Source organism: Syngnathus leptorhynchus, chromosome 7, assembly GCF_054491065.1.
Source record: "Syngnathus leptorhynchus isolate UIUO chromosome 7, UIUO_Slep, whole genome shotgun sequence".
Lineage (NCBI taxonomy): Eukaryota > Metazoa > Chordata > Actinopteri > Syngnathiformes > Syngnathidae > Syngnathus > Syngnathus leptorhynchus.
The window spans coordinates 6143555-6160653 of NC_141201.1; the positions used below are offsets into that span (position 1 = coordinate 6143555).

Here is a 17099-nt window from a genome sequence, read left to right on the forward strand (position 1 = left end):
ACGGACATGCACCGAGAAAGCTGAACTATTACAAACTCTCACCTAATGTTCACTGAACCCTTTCATACGATCAAAACATGGTACGGTAAATTTTTCTATCTTAATTGCAAGTCCTCTTGGGATTGACCAGGTGAGAGGTCCTCGCGTGATGGTTCCTTCACTTCTCCTGCATCTGCAAAACTTTCCATGTCCTGATTCTGGCCCCACAATTACAATCGGCGTGACTGTAGTGACTGCTAGTGGTAAAATGATTGAAGAACCAAATATAAAGTACACAGAAGCCATTTTGAAGAGACACAAGGCAGAGAGGAAGGGTTCGGTATCATCCACATCCACTCACCTTGATTTAGGTTCATTAGCATTGATGGTCCTTGGTATACAAATATTTACTGGATTTAAATGAGCTATTTTGATATGGCGCGTTAAAACTTACGTGTAAATTAAGTTTAAGTCATCAGCATAGAAATGAAACTCCTCTGCAGACCAAGGATCCTGTTTTTTTTTTTTTAACAATCCAATCTTTTAGAAAGACTGAGTGATAACGCAGCAAGCTGTCAAGTCTTATTGCTGGAGGATGCCATCACTGATTCAGAGAACTCCCAAAAATGAATTCAATGTTGTGCATGGTGTAAATCATCATGCAAAGTTGTGTATGATCATTCACATAATCATGTAAAGTGATGCGTGAAATTCATCATGGTGCAAGGTGATGCCCTAAAGCATCCCAAAAGTCACATAAAAGACCAAATCTGTTTTGATGTCTCTGACATCACAGCTGTGTCAGCGTGTGTTGAATGTGCAGCGTGCTCTACAATGTGTGATACAGAGGCCATCCAAACGCGTCATATGAACAATACAAGTCCAGAAAAGTAAACCTCCATCACCATTCCGTCAATATATATAAGCAAGGTACGTATGTTACATTGGGAATGACCTGAGTAAGTACCTCAAGAAATTTTGCCAGCATTTTCTTATATATTGGCCCGTCTCGGGATTACGGATGAAAACTAGCTTTATTAAAACTATTATTAAAACTCTATTTTCAATAGAACTCAGATTGAATAATTGTTCAATTTGTTCGTTAGGTTACCCAAATCACGATGGAATATTAACATTTGCTGACATAATTATGAATTGGATCATCTCAAAAGAACATTACTTCAGTCAACTATAATATAAATGACCATATTATTGTGTGTTATTGCCAACAGAAAATCATCTCCCTTCTCAATATGTGTCACAAGAGCCAAATAATCCCTGGCATTGTCTTCAGGTGTTGGAATAAATTTTATAACTGCTGAAATATCACACAAGCACTGAGCATGAATGTTCTAAAGGTTTTAATTGGATATAACAAGTAAGGTTGTGTTTTTTGTTGTTGTTGTTTGTATTTTACAGCGACAAGGACATGTCAGGTTTTACCGCCAACCGTTTACCTCCAAACAACGCTCTACCATCTCGAACTGCCACCCAAGTTTACAACACAAACCCTCGGCCAGTGGGCCCGAGCAGAGGTTTTAATGGCTTTATCCCCATCCAAAACAGTTATGTACCTCTACAGAACAGTTTTCTGCAGCCAAATCCATTAATGGCTCCTCCGAGCATGCATTTTGTGCCAATGAGCCATCAGAATATTCAACCTCTTCCACAGAACATTGAGACTCGTCCACACATTCCTGGACAGGTAAAATGAGACATTTTTAAGAGACTTGGATGGAGTCATCTGAATTTGCAGTTTTGTTATTGTTCCATTAAAACTGTTGCATTTCCTCTCTGTATGTTTCTAGACCAATTTTGTACCAGAAGTTATGTTGCCTAATGGCATGAAAATGTGTCCTGTTGGATTATTGTAAGTAATACAGATTTACATTCTCACGACTGAAATATTCGAACTAAACAAGCCTACTTTGTGATGAAGGAATGGAGAGCTGTTGTACAAAGTCACAACTGCGAACTTTACTGCTCCTCCGCCGCCCGCTGTCACCAAGCCAAAGTAAGATCTTGCTATTACATTTGTTGCTGTTTTACTGCTTGGTGCAAATATCTTTTCCAAAAAAAAAGAACATTTTGTTTGAAATATTACAGTATTATCACATTACCGAACCGACTTTGACATATGGCTCTTTAACTTACTATGGGAGAAAAAAATGTGGCCCCTTAGGATTTGTATTTTGAATACCCCTGCTCTAAAGAATAAAGCCCATTTTTTTCAACCCAGAACACCAGCTGTGTGTTACTTTACAATAAAGAATGAGAGAAAACCAATAGTACCGTTTGAAAAAGGCCACGTTTAAAAAAAAAAAAAAAAAAAAGGTTTAGGTTGTATTTGTGGAAGTAGAACATCCTGATTTTCTCATAACGGCATCATAAACTGAAATTGGTATGTTCTATTTTAGGAAGAAACCCAAAAAAGTAGACGACCAATACACAGAGCAAACATACGTCAAAAAGCCACTAAATGCCTTCATGTTGTTCTCAAAAGAACATCGGCAAGCAGTGAAGGACAGGTCTGCCTCAACCAATATTGCTGTTATAAATGAAACCTTAGGAAAGATGGTAAGTGCTATGTTCTTCAAATACTAATAGGATTTAGCATTTAAATCAGGGGTGGCCACACTTTTTTTTTTTGCCTTGGGAGCTGCTTTTTAAATGACTACCTACGTATTTTTTATTTATAATCAAATCGTTTCCTCACCTACTTTAAGGTCAGCTCGTGTACCAGAATTTTCAGGCTCTCAATATCGGTCACTTGCTTGTCTTTCCATGACTGTCCATCTTGCTCCTTCTCCTTTTTGGGCTTCTCTTGCTTGAGGCAATCATTAAACAGATCGTCCCTGGTGGCCATCACCTTGATATTGTTGTGTCCTCCTGGATAATGCCCAACTCTCACTAGTCTATAGCCTGGTTCTTTCCGCTCCTCAGGATGCTAAACTTAGGGTGGAACTCTCCATGCATCGTAAGGAACTTTCTTGGCTCTCTATCAGTGGCTTGCATTTCTTCCAGTGGCCAGGGTAACATGCCAGTGGCGTATCTGATTACTGGCAGGGCGCATATAGTAGGTGTTAATGGCCGGCATCTTATTCTTGTCATTCAGCTGACCTTTTGTGACCTCTTTAGTTATTTGGCTGCTCATGGTTGCTATTTTCTTATTTAACTCCAAGGTTCTTGTAGATGCACATCTGTTATGCTGCCCTCAGATGCTTCAGTCCTTTTGCTTGGAAATATTAGGCACCCCTGATTTAAATGGACTTAAAATATACTCATTTTTGTGTATGAGCGTAGAGTTAATAAATGTCATACTTCGATGTGGCCGTATGGGTTATGCTGGAGTTGTTTGTGTGTTCATTGTAAAATGTGTTCAACACAGTGGCATTTGCTACCAGAGGAGGAGAAAGCCAAGTTCTATGAGCTAGCTGAAAAAGAGAAGAGACTGCACTCCCAACAGCATCCGGACTGGTCCTGTCGTCACAACTATGTGGGTTTGACTCATTTGCATACATCAACATTGTTTATAGACTTAATGTGTTATTCTCCCCAACTATAGGGCAAGAAAAGGTACAATAAAAGAATTCGGGACTTAACCACTGGCAGTGTGCAGGGTAAGGCAATATTTATCATGTCATTTAATGTAACTGAATCTGCCAAGAAAATATTGAAAAGAAATTTATGTTAAAGGATGACATCAAATTGATGGGATAAGAAATGTGTCCAAAATGTGCATTTATTGAAGGTGTAATCAAAATATTGTATGTACTTTTACTGTCATAGTGAACCTTTTTCTGTTTTTCTATTTCATGTGTTCCCTGAATATTTAATATCTGCAGCAACATCGACGTCTGAACTTCAGGAAGAACCAGGAGCGGTAGACAGTGATGATGAAGACAGCCCTGCTTCTTTGTCAGTGGATTCAACAACTGAACAGTTCTCTTCGGAACAAAAAACTCCACCGTAAATGCAAGATTGTTGCAGCAAGTACCTCACTCACCTTTTTTTTTTTTTTATTCTTGTAAAGTATTTTTTGCGGTTTAATCATAGATCGTTGATGTATAGTGATAACTTATCAGCCATAAATTGTAGAAACCAAAGTTTTATTTTTGTATGAAAAAAGGCTTGCTACAATAGTATTCATTTATATATTGACAAATCACATTAAATGATTTATTCACAAAGTTTCCCGACTAATGCCTATTTTATTCACATTCATGACACCCGACAATTTTGCACATCATTCACTGGATTAATTATATTTGCAAACGGACATAAGTATTAAACTAGCGAGAAATTTGATTTTGTGCATTGATCCATTGCGCAACCTCATCCATATCAAAAGGCATTCACATGAAACTATAAGAAGCTAATACACAAAACCACAAATCTGTTTGGTGGGCACAGGAACAAAAGGACAGATGAGTCCATGCACTATCGAGCACTTCTAAACGATTTAGTGAGAGTCTATTTGTAAAATCACGCACGACAAAGGCAGCTGAGACTGCATGCCCTACTTTTTCAAATATCGTATCACATTTCCGATTTTTCACTGCATTTGCACCGCCAGTTAAAGTGCAAAGCAAAGTCATTGGCTGTGTTTTGAGTTGCAAAGGCCTTCTTCATCTTCAGTTAGTGACATTGACAAAAAAAAAAAATGCTACATCAGCTAATATTTTCCCAAGACACCCTTCACTCACATGGTGACATTAAAAAAGCGACAACTAACACACAACGCCATAATGTTCCCAACTGGGCAACTGTTGCATACCAATGACGATATTATCCGTCCGATTTTTTTTTTGTGATTGGTCAAAACAAAAATCTGGGTAGGCTTGCAGACACAAATGGCTGCATCGACCAATCAGCTGGAAGTTTTGGTACCTGTATGTCCCACCGTTCACGCACAGATCACAGTAGAGCAGTCCGAGAACTCCTTTGAGTGATTCACTATCAATCCAGAGCACAAAGAAAAAGAACAAGAGGGACATGAAAGCTCACTGCACCATCTACAGGACAAAAGACAAAGCACAAGTGAGAAACGGAACAGCAATAACAAACAAATCAGACAAGAACATGATGTACTACAATGTGCGGACTCCTCAAAATGACATTTTGGACCGCAGCCATTATTTCTAAACGGATTGTCACACAAAAGCATGTATGCTTAATGTACCAGATACTCAGGTGAACGCGCTATGCTGCCTTCAAAAGTAAACATGTCTGCTTCTGCTACTCTTCCTGCTCATCTTCCATTTCAGTCAAAACTGATCGTCCAGGTAACCTGTTGAGACAGAACCAAATCAATCAAGTCTGACTCATTTCACCTAAGGTGAAAGATAAGCAGGCTGTAATGCTTTCGCTTTTGTACATTCTCACCAAAGACTCTCAGAAATATTTTCATTGAGTCACATGGGAATTCTTTTCAATCGTGGGAAAAACACCAATCTGTCTCTCCTAGCATCGAAATGACAGTAATGCTTGAGATTTAATACCAAATGAATTCAACCATCCCCAGTTTACCAGTTGCAAGCAACCTTTTGACCCCATCCAACAAAAACAAAAAAAAAGATTTGAAAGTGGCACATCATACTTATGTAAAGAATTGTAGCATCATGTGCATGATGTCTCAAAGTACACCAAGTGCACACACGAAAGGCCATCACTGCTTTGAAGTCTTTGACGGCAATCTGAGTTTGACAGTGTTGGATATCAGTGGCCACTCTAAGGACAGTCCTCTGCAACACAACAGCAGATGGATTTGGAGGCAAAAAAGGCAAGCTCACCTGACAGTTGAAATAACGTACCAAACTTTTACTGGGAACTACTTGAGTAAGTACTGTTAACATTCATAAGCCATTCTATAATGATTGAAAATTCAATCCATGTATTAAATGGATGACATGAATACATATGTTTTAAACTAATTATCAGTCATTATACTGTGTTAAATGTGACAGATGTTTATCAATGCAATTTAAATGTCTAATTTAAGTCTTGCGTTTCATCATCTCCAAATAGTCCCCCCCCCCTCCCTTACTGAATTTCTGTAATAGTCTTAATGTTGGCAATTATCTGAAACAATATAGCAACACTAAAACAAACCATCAAATGTTATACATGTCTGTGATTACCCAACGGTTTCAAATAACAGAGGAATCACTTTGAATGGAACATTTGGGGGAGAGGTCGTGTGTGAAGGCAAAGTGGTTACGATTAGCTTTGCTTCAGGCAAAAACTTATCTGATCATCAAAAGCACGTCTCTATATCAAAGTGATAAAAATTTTTTGCTTTTAATGCTATATTTATACATCAGCCAATTTAATTTTTACAGTCTCATCTGAGGTAGGTTTTACGTTAGTGATTGTATTTCAGAGCTCATACACATTGAATTGAAAAGAAGTTCCAAACAAACTGCAATTTGATATTTTTACTGTGAAAGTTGATCTGATAAGATAATGATGAACAAAGGATAAAAGATATGCTCTGTCGCAGATTTGGGAACATTTCAATCGAAGAAATCATTTTAAAAAGCAGAAAACATGACGGAGTTGCAATGTTTGCATGAAGACTTACCTGCCTTAGATGTCGACTACTTCCAGTTTAAGATGTAGCTCAACTGTGATGGCTTTTTTAAAGGTTTTAGCTTGTTTATTCATTGTAGTGTCACAGTATTGAAACAATTGAATCAAAATGATTTGATTCTATTTGAAAATACTTGGACGATCCGGTCGTTTATGGCTAGTGGTCTAAATACTGAGTTAGTCTGCAATATGGATTCTTTTTTGAAGGACAGTGTTAGTCTGCAATATGGATTATTTTTTTGAAGGACAGTGGTATAGTAGGGCCAAACTGTCTACAATAAAGACATTATGATAGATGTGAAAGAATAAGATGTGCCAGCAATGTCTGTGATGGTGCTAAAGAAGCCTTTTTGATGACATCCAAGCCGCTCTTAGTGACACAACAAATGGCACATGTGATTCCATTGCACCGAGACGTCCATGTAAAATATTGTCAGTCAACAAATGATACCTAAACGTGAGTTTCATTCATCCACATTAAAAGCTTGACATGTCAGAAGTGAAAATTGTCGAGGATTGTCACGATCCAATCGCAACTTCAAGTGAATGTCAAAGGAGCTTTTAACAAGGGAGTGCATATTTTGGTTTCACAGGGATATGGAAATGCCTGGTTTCACGTCCAAATGTCTTCCTCAAAATGCTGCTCAACCGTCACGACCTGAAGGGCCAAGGTACAACACCAACCCTCAGGCAGTAAGCAGCCAGCACAGGGACTATAATGGCTTTGTTCCCATACAAAACAGTTATATGCAGCCAACTCCGGTGATGGCTGCTCCCAGCATGCACTTTGTACCAATGACTCACCAGAATCTCCAGCCGCTTCCCCAGAGTATTGAGACACTTTCCCATATACATGGCCAGGTAAGCGAACAAGAGATTCATTGGTGGAGAACACAATCACACACAATGAATCAGTCAAATCAATCCAATCTTTTTAGGATACAACATAATTGGATAGAACTTTTCAAAAAACAAAACCAGAAGATCACATACATGTCCAGGACACACGTGAGCATAAACTCACACGTACATATGATTTACGCTAAACCAGATGTGAAAAGTTTTCAAGTTTGTGAAAGTGGTCACGGATGTCGTCAGTTTGACTGACAGGCTGTTTGAATTAAAGCTACCTCCTCTTGCGTAATGTTTCCAAGAAATAAGTTTTTTGTGGAGCATAATTGATGAGAATGTTGGCTATAGCATGTAAAGCTTTATAAACCAAAGAGGAGATTTGGAAATCAATTCCTGTTTTGACAGTGCAGTGATTTGAGAACGTGTGTGGTGCATTTGCAATTTCTTTACGACAATTGCATTTTGCTCATCCAAGCGAACTTGGGGCAGTAGGCGGGGGACACCCAACTGGTTGCCAGCCAATCACAGGGCACGCAGAAACGAGCAACCATTCCGCACTCACATTCACACCTACGGGCAATTTAGAGTGCTCGGTCGGCCCACCATGCATGTTTTTGGAATGTGGGAAGAAACCACAGTACATGGAGTAAAACTCACGCAGGCACGGGGAGAACACGCAAACTCCACACGGGAAGGCCAGTGAGCAAAATTGTTAGCATATCTGAATCCAAAACGTCCATAGATCCATAATCTGCGCAGGCACAGGGAGAACATGCAAACTGGTAGGGCTACCAGTAGTTGGTGTTGACAAAGCGAGCTTCATCAAAAGTAGTTGCAAAATGAGCAACTTATGTCCTTTGGGAATGTCGCTGTTACAAATACTGAGCTTGAGCTGGGCTGCTACGATATCACGGTGATTTCAGCTTTCTGGGGCCTGTACGATATTCGGATTTGTTCCGTGTGTGTGGTATTCTCAGCAAATTCAGCAATCAGTCTTGTTTTTTTTTTATTTTTTTTATTGACTTTATTTACAGTTCAGCACTCAGTGCATCACATCCTATTTCTTGTTGGTGCCTCCTTATCCTTCTCTTGTACGTCACTACGGGGTGCCACCACAGTTGAATTAAACGTTGATTCAAAACAAAACTTGCTGGTTAAATTGTATTTCTAAATGTTACATGAAGCACTGTTGTCTTCAATTGAATTCTTTACACTCTTCACACTTTACACTGTTTTCCTTGAGCCTTTCTCTCGGTTCAATTTATGTATTGTTTAGATTTCATTTTTTGTTCCATACAACATTTTTATTTCATGAATAAATCATCAAATAAACACATATAATACAGTAGTTTTGTTGTTATTATTATTAATGTATCACATTTGTTGACATAAAAAAGACACGGATCATGTTAATGATTCGTCACACGACCAGCGGTGACTTAAAAATGGTAGGAAAACCTTTCTGGCTATGCTACACTTGTGGGAATCTCTGCAAGTTTAAAATTCCAAATGATCACTTCATTGAATAAAGTTCCTAGGAAATCACAATATACTTTCATTATTGAGCTATTATTAGAAAAGGACTGTTAGCTAATCATAAAGTCCTGATTGCTGCTTTACAGTATTTGCCAATGCAGCTCGTATCATGGTAGTTCATGAACATTTTGTTCAAATGAACACATTTTTGGAGTAAATGCACTTCATGAATTCCTTTGTGTGGTCAGTTGAGCTCAGCCTCAGCATGCTGGCCAGGTGCTGAACTTTTTGCTTTTTGTGTCTTACTGGTGAATCTCCATCGACTGAGGGTTGACACCGAAGCGAATATGACTCGTGATTCATTCACCTTGAGTCATTCCGACGTTGACTACTCGTGGGGGATACTCTTCAACAACAGACACATACACGCTCCATCCTCATCATCTTAACAAACTACACATTGAGTAAATGAGAGGAAAAGAGACAATTGTTGGGTCTCTTAACTTGTGTGAGCAACACACAACCAAGGGAGTCTGTCAAGGCATGTGAGTGATTCATGACACGTTCAATGAATGAACTGCAGATTAGGGTTCAGATGGCGTCAACGGCAGAATTGTTGCTTAGGACGTGTTCCCATATTGTGCTGAAAATAGCGCCGTGTCACCGGCTCGTGTACGCAGGGCCGACGACTTGTTTGAGGTTCAATAACCGTATCGCTAAAAGTAATGTCTTGCGAAACATCCAAGAAGCAAGTCGGACTAGTGTTCAGCGTGAAGGAATTTGAGTGCATTCCACTTCTAAGCAGTGTTACTTTAATTAGTGCAGAAAGGGCTACATGCTGAATTTACATTCCACATCGTGACAATATACACTATCGTTAATAAGTTTGGGGTCACCCAGACAATTAAGTGTATTCCAATTGCATAAAGGGTTTTCTAATCATGCATTAGCCTTCTCACACAATTAAAAAAAACACATTGGACTATTAGAACACTGGAGAGATAGTTGTTGGAGATGGACCTTTTCACACCGATGTAGACATTTGCAGCTCGAATAGTCATTGAAAATATATAGCGATTTTATTCTAAAAATGGACATTTCTAAGTGACCCCAAAATTATGAATAGTAGTTGACATTTTGACAATACATATTTAGAAAAAGATATTTTACAAGGACTTAACTGATTTTGTTCTATCTGTATATTCATGTCTTATCTGTTTCACCTTCAGACCAACTTTGTACCGGAGGTGCTGCTTCCTAATGGCATGAATATGCGTCCTGTTGGCTTACTGTAAGTACCGAGCAGTATTGAAATGGTCCCTGCAATTTTAGACAAAAGTTTGATTCATCTTCGTGGCCATGTCTTTGTTTAGGAATGGTGAGCTTTTATACAAAGTTACAGCTCCTCCTAACATTGCTGCTCCCCTTCCTGCCAACATTCCCAAGATAAAGTAAGACCATTTTACAAACAATAGTAGGAAATAAAAAAGCTATTTCTGGAAATAAATCTCAGAATGCATTTTTTTAACATGAGTTACTTAGTTAGTTTAACATGAGGAACTTAGTAGAAGCCTCAGTGCACATCTGAAAAATACGTGACCCACCCAAAAGAGGTCCACCATTTTTGTGTTTGTCTAAAATTATAAGTATTCTTCATGTCAGATGACTGACACTCCAATTCTTCCATTTCAGGAAGAAATCTAAAAAAGTGGAGGACCAAGTTACAGAGCAAACATATGTCAAGAAGCCTCTAAATGCCTTCATGTTGTTCTCGAAGGAACATAGACAAGCAGTCAAGGCCAAGTCGGCCTCAACAAATATAGCTGTTATAAACGAGACTTTAGGAAAGATGGTAAGTGGGAGCAAAATGCTTACATTTGGTCTGATTGTTGATATCAGCATGCGTGGGAAAAGATCCATCCCTCTTTGACATTTCTTTCTGTGCTTTACTCTAAATGTATCATTTGTTTAACTGCAGTGGCATTTGCTTCCCGATAAAGAGAAGGGCAAGTACTATGAGCAAGCTGAGGAAGAGAGAAGACTTCACGCTCAACAGCATCCGGACTGGTCTTGTCGCCACAACTATGTAAGTGTGACTCTATGCCGAAATAAAACATTGACCCCGCTTATATGATATGATATCAAATGATTTGCTTCTTTGCAGGGAAAAAAGAGATACAATAAAAGAATCAGGGACTAAGATATAACAATGCTGGCTCCTGAAGTGGAGAAAAACAAAAAACGTGGACCGTGTTGAACTGGCCTCGTTACGGACGTCATCAACCACACGAGTGTCTGTCACAGGCAATCCAGAAAATGTACAAATATTGATCATTTGCAACCATACATAGAGACCATTATTGTATCCATCAAAAAAAAAGGTGCAAAATGTTTTGTGTTGTAATGCAATGAGAAAAAAAACGCAATGAATAGCTTGATGAAGAAGTTGACTTTAGGACCGTGTTTGTATTTATTAATCATGATTACGTGAGATCAAGCTACTTGTGCGGGAAGTAGCTCATCAATTTGTAGGAACTATTTATTAACTGGCGAATAACCGTAGGAACTATTTATTAACTGGCGAATAACCGGAAATTTAGGTAGGATTTTTGCTTTCCTCTCTTACTGGAAACGAAGGTAAATAAAGCTGGAAACGAAGGTAAATAAAGCTGATCGACTGTCCTATTGATTTCTTGTCTCGGACGTCTCTGAGATCACAGAGCTGATGCAACAGGAGCATCAGCTAGATTGATGGGGATGAGTTGATTACGTGTGTGTGCTTGCTTGCACGCGTGCTGATACATTTCACTTACACGTGTAAGATTAGCAATACTACATTTTTAATATATGCTTCCTTTATTGTAATGATTTGCTGCTGTTTTGTTTAAACCAAAATTTGGGTAATGCATTGATTATGGGTGGGTTGCAGACAGGTAATGAAAAAAAAATGGGTTGCTGGTTGATAGAAACCTTGTGGTTCTTCAGAACGATTCCCTTTCGCCCTCGATGAGAAATTCTCCTCGAGCTCTTAATTCAATTAAAAAAAAACATCAATACTCCCAAATGTATTTTCAATACAGCATACAATATTTCATGCCTTTTACTGAATAGTTTTGTAATTGTTTTTAATTTTATGTTCTTTAAACGTGCATCGCGCCTATAAGACAATCAAAAAAATGTTGGTTCCAGTGGAAAACCCTTTAACGTATATTGAATTGTTGCAACGCGCAACTTGGATCCTACATTAAGGGACCGCGCTTTTCATCTGAATCCTCCAACATTACACAAAACATCCACTAGAGGGTAGTATAGTCTAAAGCATGTTGACAACTTTTTCTTTGCGGTTTGACGTTCTTCAATAAGTGCACTTTTAAAAACTTTGTGCTGCTTCTGCAAGGCCAAGTGCCCCCTCTGTTGTTTAATATGGTTATTACAAAGTGTCCCTTGCATAATTGGACCAATATGTAAATAGGTTAAGGATACTGAAGCGGCACTGACTCGCTCAAAAGTCAAAAGGTTTTCGTATGTCAGCAAGCAATGGGCTTAACGTATTTGTCAGGATTTTTTAAATGAATAAAACATACAAATAATGCAATCGTGGAACATACATTGTTAGAATTATAGTGGCATACAAATATTTCCTCGTAAAATTGATTTTGGGAGAAGTTACAGTTCAAATCTCAAACTAAACTTGAGTTAATTTCTCCCTTGATGCACTCGACTCTATAATTAACACATTTGAAAAGGAGTGGGGAGTTTGGCTTCTATACATACAATACCTGAATACAATATTCTCGCTGAGGCAAATCTTTTTTGTTGTTTAAAGCGCTCTCAAACATTTTGCCAATAACCTATTTATTTAAATGTCCATTTTATTTTTTATTTCCCTATTGGCGCTTATTCCAGTCACAATCCGGTTGCGCTTATTTCAGGTGCAATAAATGAAACGTTTCTCTAAATTGGGACTGTTGTCAAAATAAGGGCATTCATGTTTTATTAACGCTAAAGCGAGCTTTTAAGGCTTTTGGGATGTTTTTGTTTTGTCAACATTTAATGTTTGTTTTGATTGCTCGTGGTTCCAAGTTGATGCAGTTCACAATTATGTGAGTATTTTAAAGGTTGTTCAGAGCTGATCAATTGTCACTTACCTTTGCTGTTGCAGACATGCAGGAACACGCTTCTGAATTGTTTTAATAACAAATATAAATATGTCCATCTTTTTTTTTTTTAGGTTTACCAAGCTAACTCAGGTGAAACCATCTTTCATAATCACCCACAGTTAAGTGGTTCAAGATTTTCCACCGAAGCGTTTCGAAGTGCAATTTATGATGATCACAATATAATTTCCAGCACAAAAAAACTCTCCCGCTCTGTGTTATTGCACAATTAAATATTTGCAATCTTTAATAACTAAACCATCATGGAGCGTGATTAATGTGACTTTTGAAAGGGTCAGCCCACTCGAGAGAGCGGTTGGCTGCAGCCGTGCATGAAAAAAAAAAAAAAAAAAAACCACAGACAACAAAAAACATTGTCTTAATTTATAATGCCTATTTGCGCAAACGAACGCAATTCATTACGCTGAAGAGCATATAATAGAGATGGCCATTCAGAACTTCACTATCGGGTTCACGAAACCTTAAAGCAGGAGCAACAACGTGACATTTTTTTTACAGCGTGCAAAGCTCCGCAGCTGTGTGAGGAAGAAAAAAAAGTGACACAGCCCATCCACGATACGTCAGGTCATCTCTAAAGTGATCAATCGGACAAAACTTTGTCTTGGCACGTGTAGCCGCCAGACCTCGGAGGCTTGTGCGCATGTGCGAAGGTGTCCGGATTGACAATGCTGGAGAGATAGCGTGTCTGGGATCGAGAAAAAAAAAGCGCACAGTAGAGAGGGGAAAACGGGGGAAAAAAAGAAGAAAAGGGGATCGGAGAAAAAAAAATTCAAACAAACCCACACCGAGAGACTGGCACCATGAGATCCAAAGGCAGGGCACGGAAACTGGCCACAAGTAGGTGTAACATCCCTTTTTTTCTACTTTTAAAACATCTGATCTCCGCTGTTATCAATATCTGCGCTTGAAATTTAATTTATTCCCGAGAGACGTTCGGACATCTATTAAATCATAGAGAAACTGGGTTATCCCGGGATTAAAAATCCACGAGTCAAAAATTGGATGGCTGTCACGTATGAAGTCTGTAGTAAAAAAGTTGAGCGAGAAACGATGGAGGAACTTTGCAAGTCCTGGCTGCATGTAGTGGGCGCTCTCGTGTAACCCACTGGAGGTGAAAAATCCCCCGTGCGTGGGCAGAGCCATTGACGCACACTGGTGCACAGCGCTGCGTTCGGCTGGCTGCAGGTCACTTCGCAAGATTTTGGGAGCTGCGTGGAGACTGGTTGCATGGCAGAAATAAAAAAGAAGATTTTTATTTTCGTTGTTTTTTGTTTTTTTTACTCCCTTATACATGGTAAATGATCTTGTAACAACTTTGGATCTTGCATGTGAACGGTTTCGGAGTCTTATTCGTGAATAATGTTAAATTGTATAACCCGAGTTAAAATGGCAAACTTGGTTGTTTAATGTCGTGTTGCTTACTTTTGGTTTGTTTGACTGGACTTGTTTGGAACGCACGTTTTGAATACATTATGAAATGAGAATAATTCGATACACTCCAATACTTCTGATTTGAAACCTCCTGACATTAAAGCTATTAATTACTACCACGAAATAGCGGGGAAACAATTTATGCAATACGTTTTATGATTGATAGTGATATCTTTGCATTGCACTACTTTAATAAATCCTCATTGATTTTCCTCCAAAGCTTTTAATTTAATAAAAAAATCATTTTCAATGTAACATTTTATTTTACATTTTAATATACATTCTCAAGGCCTTAACATTTCTGATAGCTATCGTGATTTTTTATTGTTGTCTGTGTAAAGTCACTGGGTTCAAATAACACAAACACACATGTATTTTTATTTCTCCTGAAAAAAAACCCCTACATTTTCAATGACTCTCAAACGAATGTGCACATCCAAGGGCATTAAAGCTAAATTATCATTTCTTATACAACAAAACAAAATATATTTAACTTTTTAAAATAAATAAACAATATCATACATTTTCAACAAATGACAGAAAATTCCTTTTGCAGCATCTCACATATTTATTATCAGACATGTTCACAATACGTACTATACAAAATATTAAACACAGTCACAAAGTGGCGTCAGAAATAAATTGCTCATGTAATATAGTTTCAGCCACCAACTCTTTTGGGAAACGTCTGCTTAGATTTAAAGGCGACTAATTTACGAGATTTACATTCTCAGCAATCACAAAGGGAGAATGTTGTGCATCCCCAGAGGAGCGGGCCCGCAGTGGCCCCTATAGCCAGGTCTGCGCAGTGTCAACAGTGAATATTTAAATTCCCAGACCTCTCATAAGGGCTCTGCTGGTAAATGCGTTCAGTGTGTATGTGTGTTGTGTGTGTGTGTTAAAACGGCCATGTATGGTTGTGTGTTTAACGGAGGAGGTGGTAAACGTAAGAGAGATTGATGGAGGCTGACTGATGAGTGCGCGCGTCCAGATGGAATGTGGTGCGCCACAAAAACGCGCCTTAGGTTTCCAATTAAATATAGCCAAAATGTGCAGGCCGCACCCCGCAGTGACTTGTGAACTTGGGTAGATGGAGAAAGTATCTTGGTAGGAGACCCTGTTAAAGGTCCACTTCCCAGATTTGAATGCCAACATGCACATCCCGGTAAATACACTGCATATTAATTAACGGGTGGTTTGGATACTGAATGACTCTCATGACGTATGTTTTGACCGCAGTGAATGGCAACAAGTTGCAACTCCAATTACATTTATTTGTATGACATCCGTTTCAACACACGCACATCTTCAGGAATGTGGGCGTTTGATCAGATGCTCACAGCGGTGGTCAGTTTTTTTTTTTTTTTTTTTGAGCGTTTGGTATAAAGAGAAAGGTCTGTCTTTCAGCTTGGCTCACAAGTGCGTCGTCCTGCTCGCGTTGTGCAATGGGCCGTGCATCTCCCTCATTAAAATGGTTAATAGATGGACCCATTTAAAAGGTGAGGGGGGGAACAGGCCTGCGCCACGGAAGTGAAATAGAGTGCTCATTTAACAGGCCGAGCTCGTGTCGCATCGCGGTCTTGTGTGTGTGTGTGTGTGTGTGTGTGCGTGTGTGTGTGTGTGTGTGTGTGTGTGCGCGCGAGCGCGTTTGCGTTGTGCATGCATGGGCGCGCACTTGTGCGTGTGCATGCACGCGCGCGCGCCCGTGTGTGTGTGTGTGTGTGTGTGTGTGTGTGTGTGTGTGTGTGTGTGTGTGTGTGTGTGTGTGAGTTCTGCCTGGTGCCAAATTCTAAATGCTCATTGTTCTCTAACTGCTCAAGTAATGGCGGGTCAACAATCACTGGGTCCTGTACATTATGGTGGTTACTTTAAAACTTGATATATGTTGGTAATTAGTCATGCAATAAAAGAATTGTTCTTTTTTCCTTGCTACTTAGCGCGGCCATGGCTTGCCTCAAAAGTTCAGTGGCAGGCAGCCAGTGTTTCAAATAGTAGAACCCTGACTTAAAAATATTTGTTAGGTGACCTTATAGAAAATAGCAACAACAAAAAATAGCACTGTATCGCAAAAATAGAAGTACATAAACACAATATAACAACAAAAGAGAATGGCAGAATCAAATAAACCGGGATTAGAAAGTAATTCTTGCATGTATGTGTTTGCGTGTTGATGTGTGCCTTAAAGGGGCGTGGCCTGACGACCTGAAGTCAGCCGGGTTACCTGTTTACAACTCAGTTAGCATCTCCTCCTTGCAAGTGTTTTCATTTTGTCTGGCACTTTGCACCGTCAATTAAACAGCTGAAGGTGTACCGGCAACTGTTGCTCTTATTTTTGTTTTTGTATGTTAGTCCAAGAAATATTAAGAACATTGAAAAACAAGCCCTTCCCTGACAGTCCCGTATTGTATAAATGTCAGAATGTGTCATCCATCATCACCCCGCCTGTCTGACATGTCCTCTGGGTTTCATTCTCACTTCTTGCAGAAATCTGATGTTAATGAGTCATTTCAGTGTATCAACAGGGAAGTAAAAAGGTTAGAGGGTTGTTTACGCAACCGTGTCCCGTTTGAATGGAGCTCCTTGTCCAAGTCA

General features: G+C 39.1%; 3 protein-coding genes and 1 long non-coding RNA gene across 19 annotated transcripts in view; 3 read left to right on the plus strand and 1 right to left on the minus strand.

Moving 5' to 3' along the window:
- Window positions 1-831: 831 nt before the first annotated feature.
- LOC147054421 (uncharacterized) lies at window positions 832-4154 on the plus strand. 5 transcript variants are annotated; one of them, XM_085916186.1, is made up of 9 exons: window positions 848-909; window positions 1212-1273; window positions 1399-1684; window positions 1788-1849; window positions 1919-1993; window positions 2397-2556; window positions 3368-3475; window positions 3545-3599; window positions 3825-4154. In XM_085916186.1, exons 2-9 carry the CDS (start codon window positions 1233-1235, stop codon window positions 3950-3952), a joined length of 915 nt encoding a protein of 304 aa, XP_085772312.1. In that variant the 5' UTR covers window positions 848-909; window positions 1212-1232; the 3' UTR covers window positions 3953-4154. The 5 variants fall into 5 exon arrangements, with proteins under 5 accessions (XP_085772314.1, XP_085772312.1, XP_085772315.1 ...); XM_085916187.1 differs by lacking the exon at window positions 848-909 and adding an exon at window positions 924-938; XM_085916188.1 differs by lacking the exon at window positions 1212-1273 and having other exon boundaries at window positions 832-909.
- On the minus strand, window positions 4027-13253 carry LOC147054422 (uncharacterized). 2 transcript variants are annotated; one of them, XR_015066659.1, is made up of 4 exons: window positions 13047-13253; window positions 5579-5723; window positions 5162-5269; window positions 4027-4994 (listed from the first exon to the last, which is right to left on the minus strand). It is a non-coding gene; the product is annotated as an uncharacterized LOC147054422 (long non-coding RNA). The 2 variants fall into 2 exon arrangements; XR_015066660.1 differs by lacking the exon at window positions 13047-13253 and adding an exon at window positions 6563-6612.
- Window positions 5677-11566, plus strand: LOC147054423 (transcription factor 7-like). Of its 2 annotated transcripts, XM_085916191.1 has the most exons (8): window positions 5677-5817; window positions 7164-7241; window positions 7314-7431; window positions 10128-10189; window positions 10272-10349; window positions 10591-10750; window positions 10877-10984; window positions 11063-11566. In XM_085916191.1, the coding sequence occupies exons 2-8, from the start codon at window positions 7168-7170 to the stop codon at window positions 11096-11098; spliced, it is 636 nt and encodes a 211-aa protein (XP_085772317.1). In that variant the 5' UTR covers window positions 5677-5817; window positions 7164-7167; the 3' UTR covers window positions 11099-11566. The 2 variants fall into 2 exon arrangements, with proteins under 2 accessions (XP_085772317.1, XP_085772316.1); XM_085916190.1 differs by having other exon boundaries at window positions 7164-7431.
- The window catches only part of mecom (MDS1 and EVI1 complex locus), a 96037-nt gene continuing 91766 nt past the window's right edge, over window positions 12829-17099 (plus strand). For 9 of the 10 annotated variants that reach the window (XM_085916173.1, XM_085916175.1, XM_085916178.1 and 6 more), the window contains exon 1: window positions 13404-13913. In XM_085916173.1, coding sequence (XP_085772299.1) covers window positions 13877-13913 — 37 coding nt within the window. In that variant the 5' untranslated portion in view covers window positions 13404-13876. Of the gene's footprint in view, window positions 13002-13129; window positions 13149-13403; window positions 13914-17099 lie in introns of those variants that run through there. The other variant, XM_085916174.1, reaches the window with a different exon arrangement.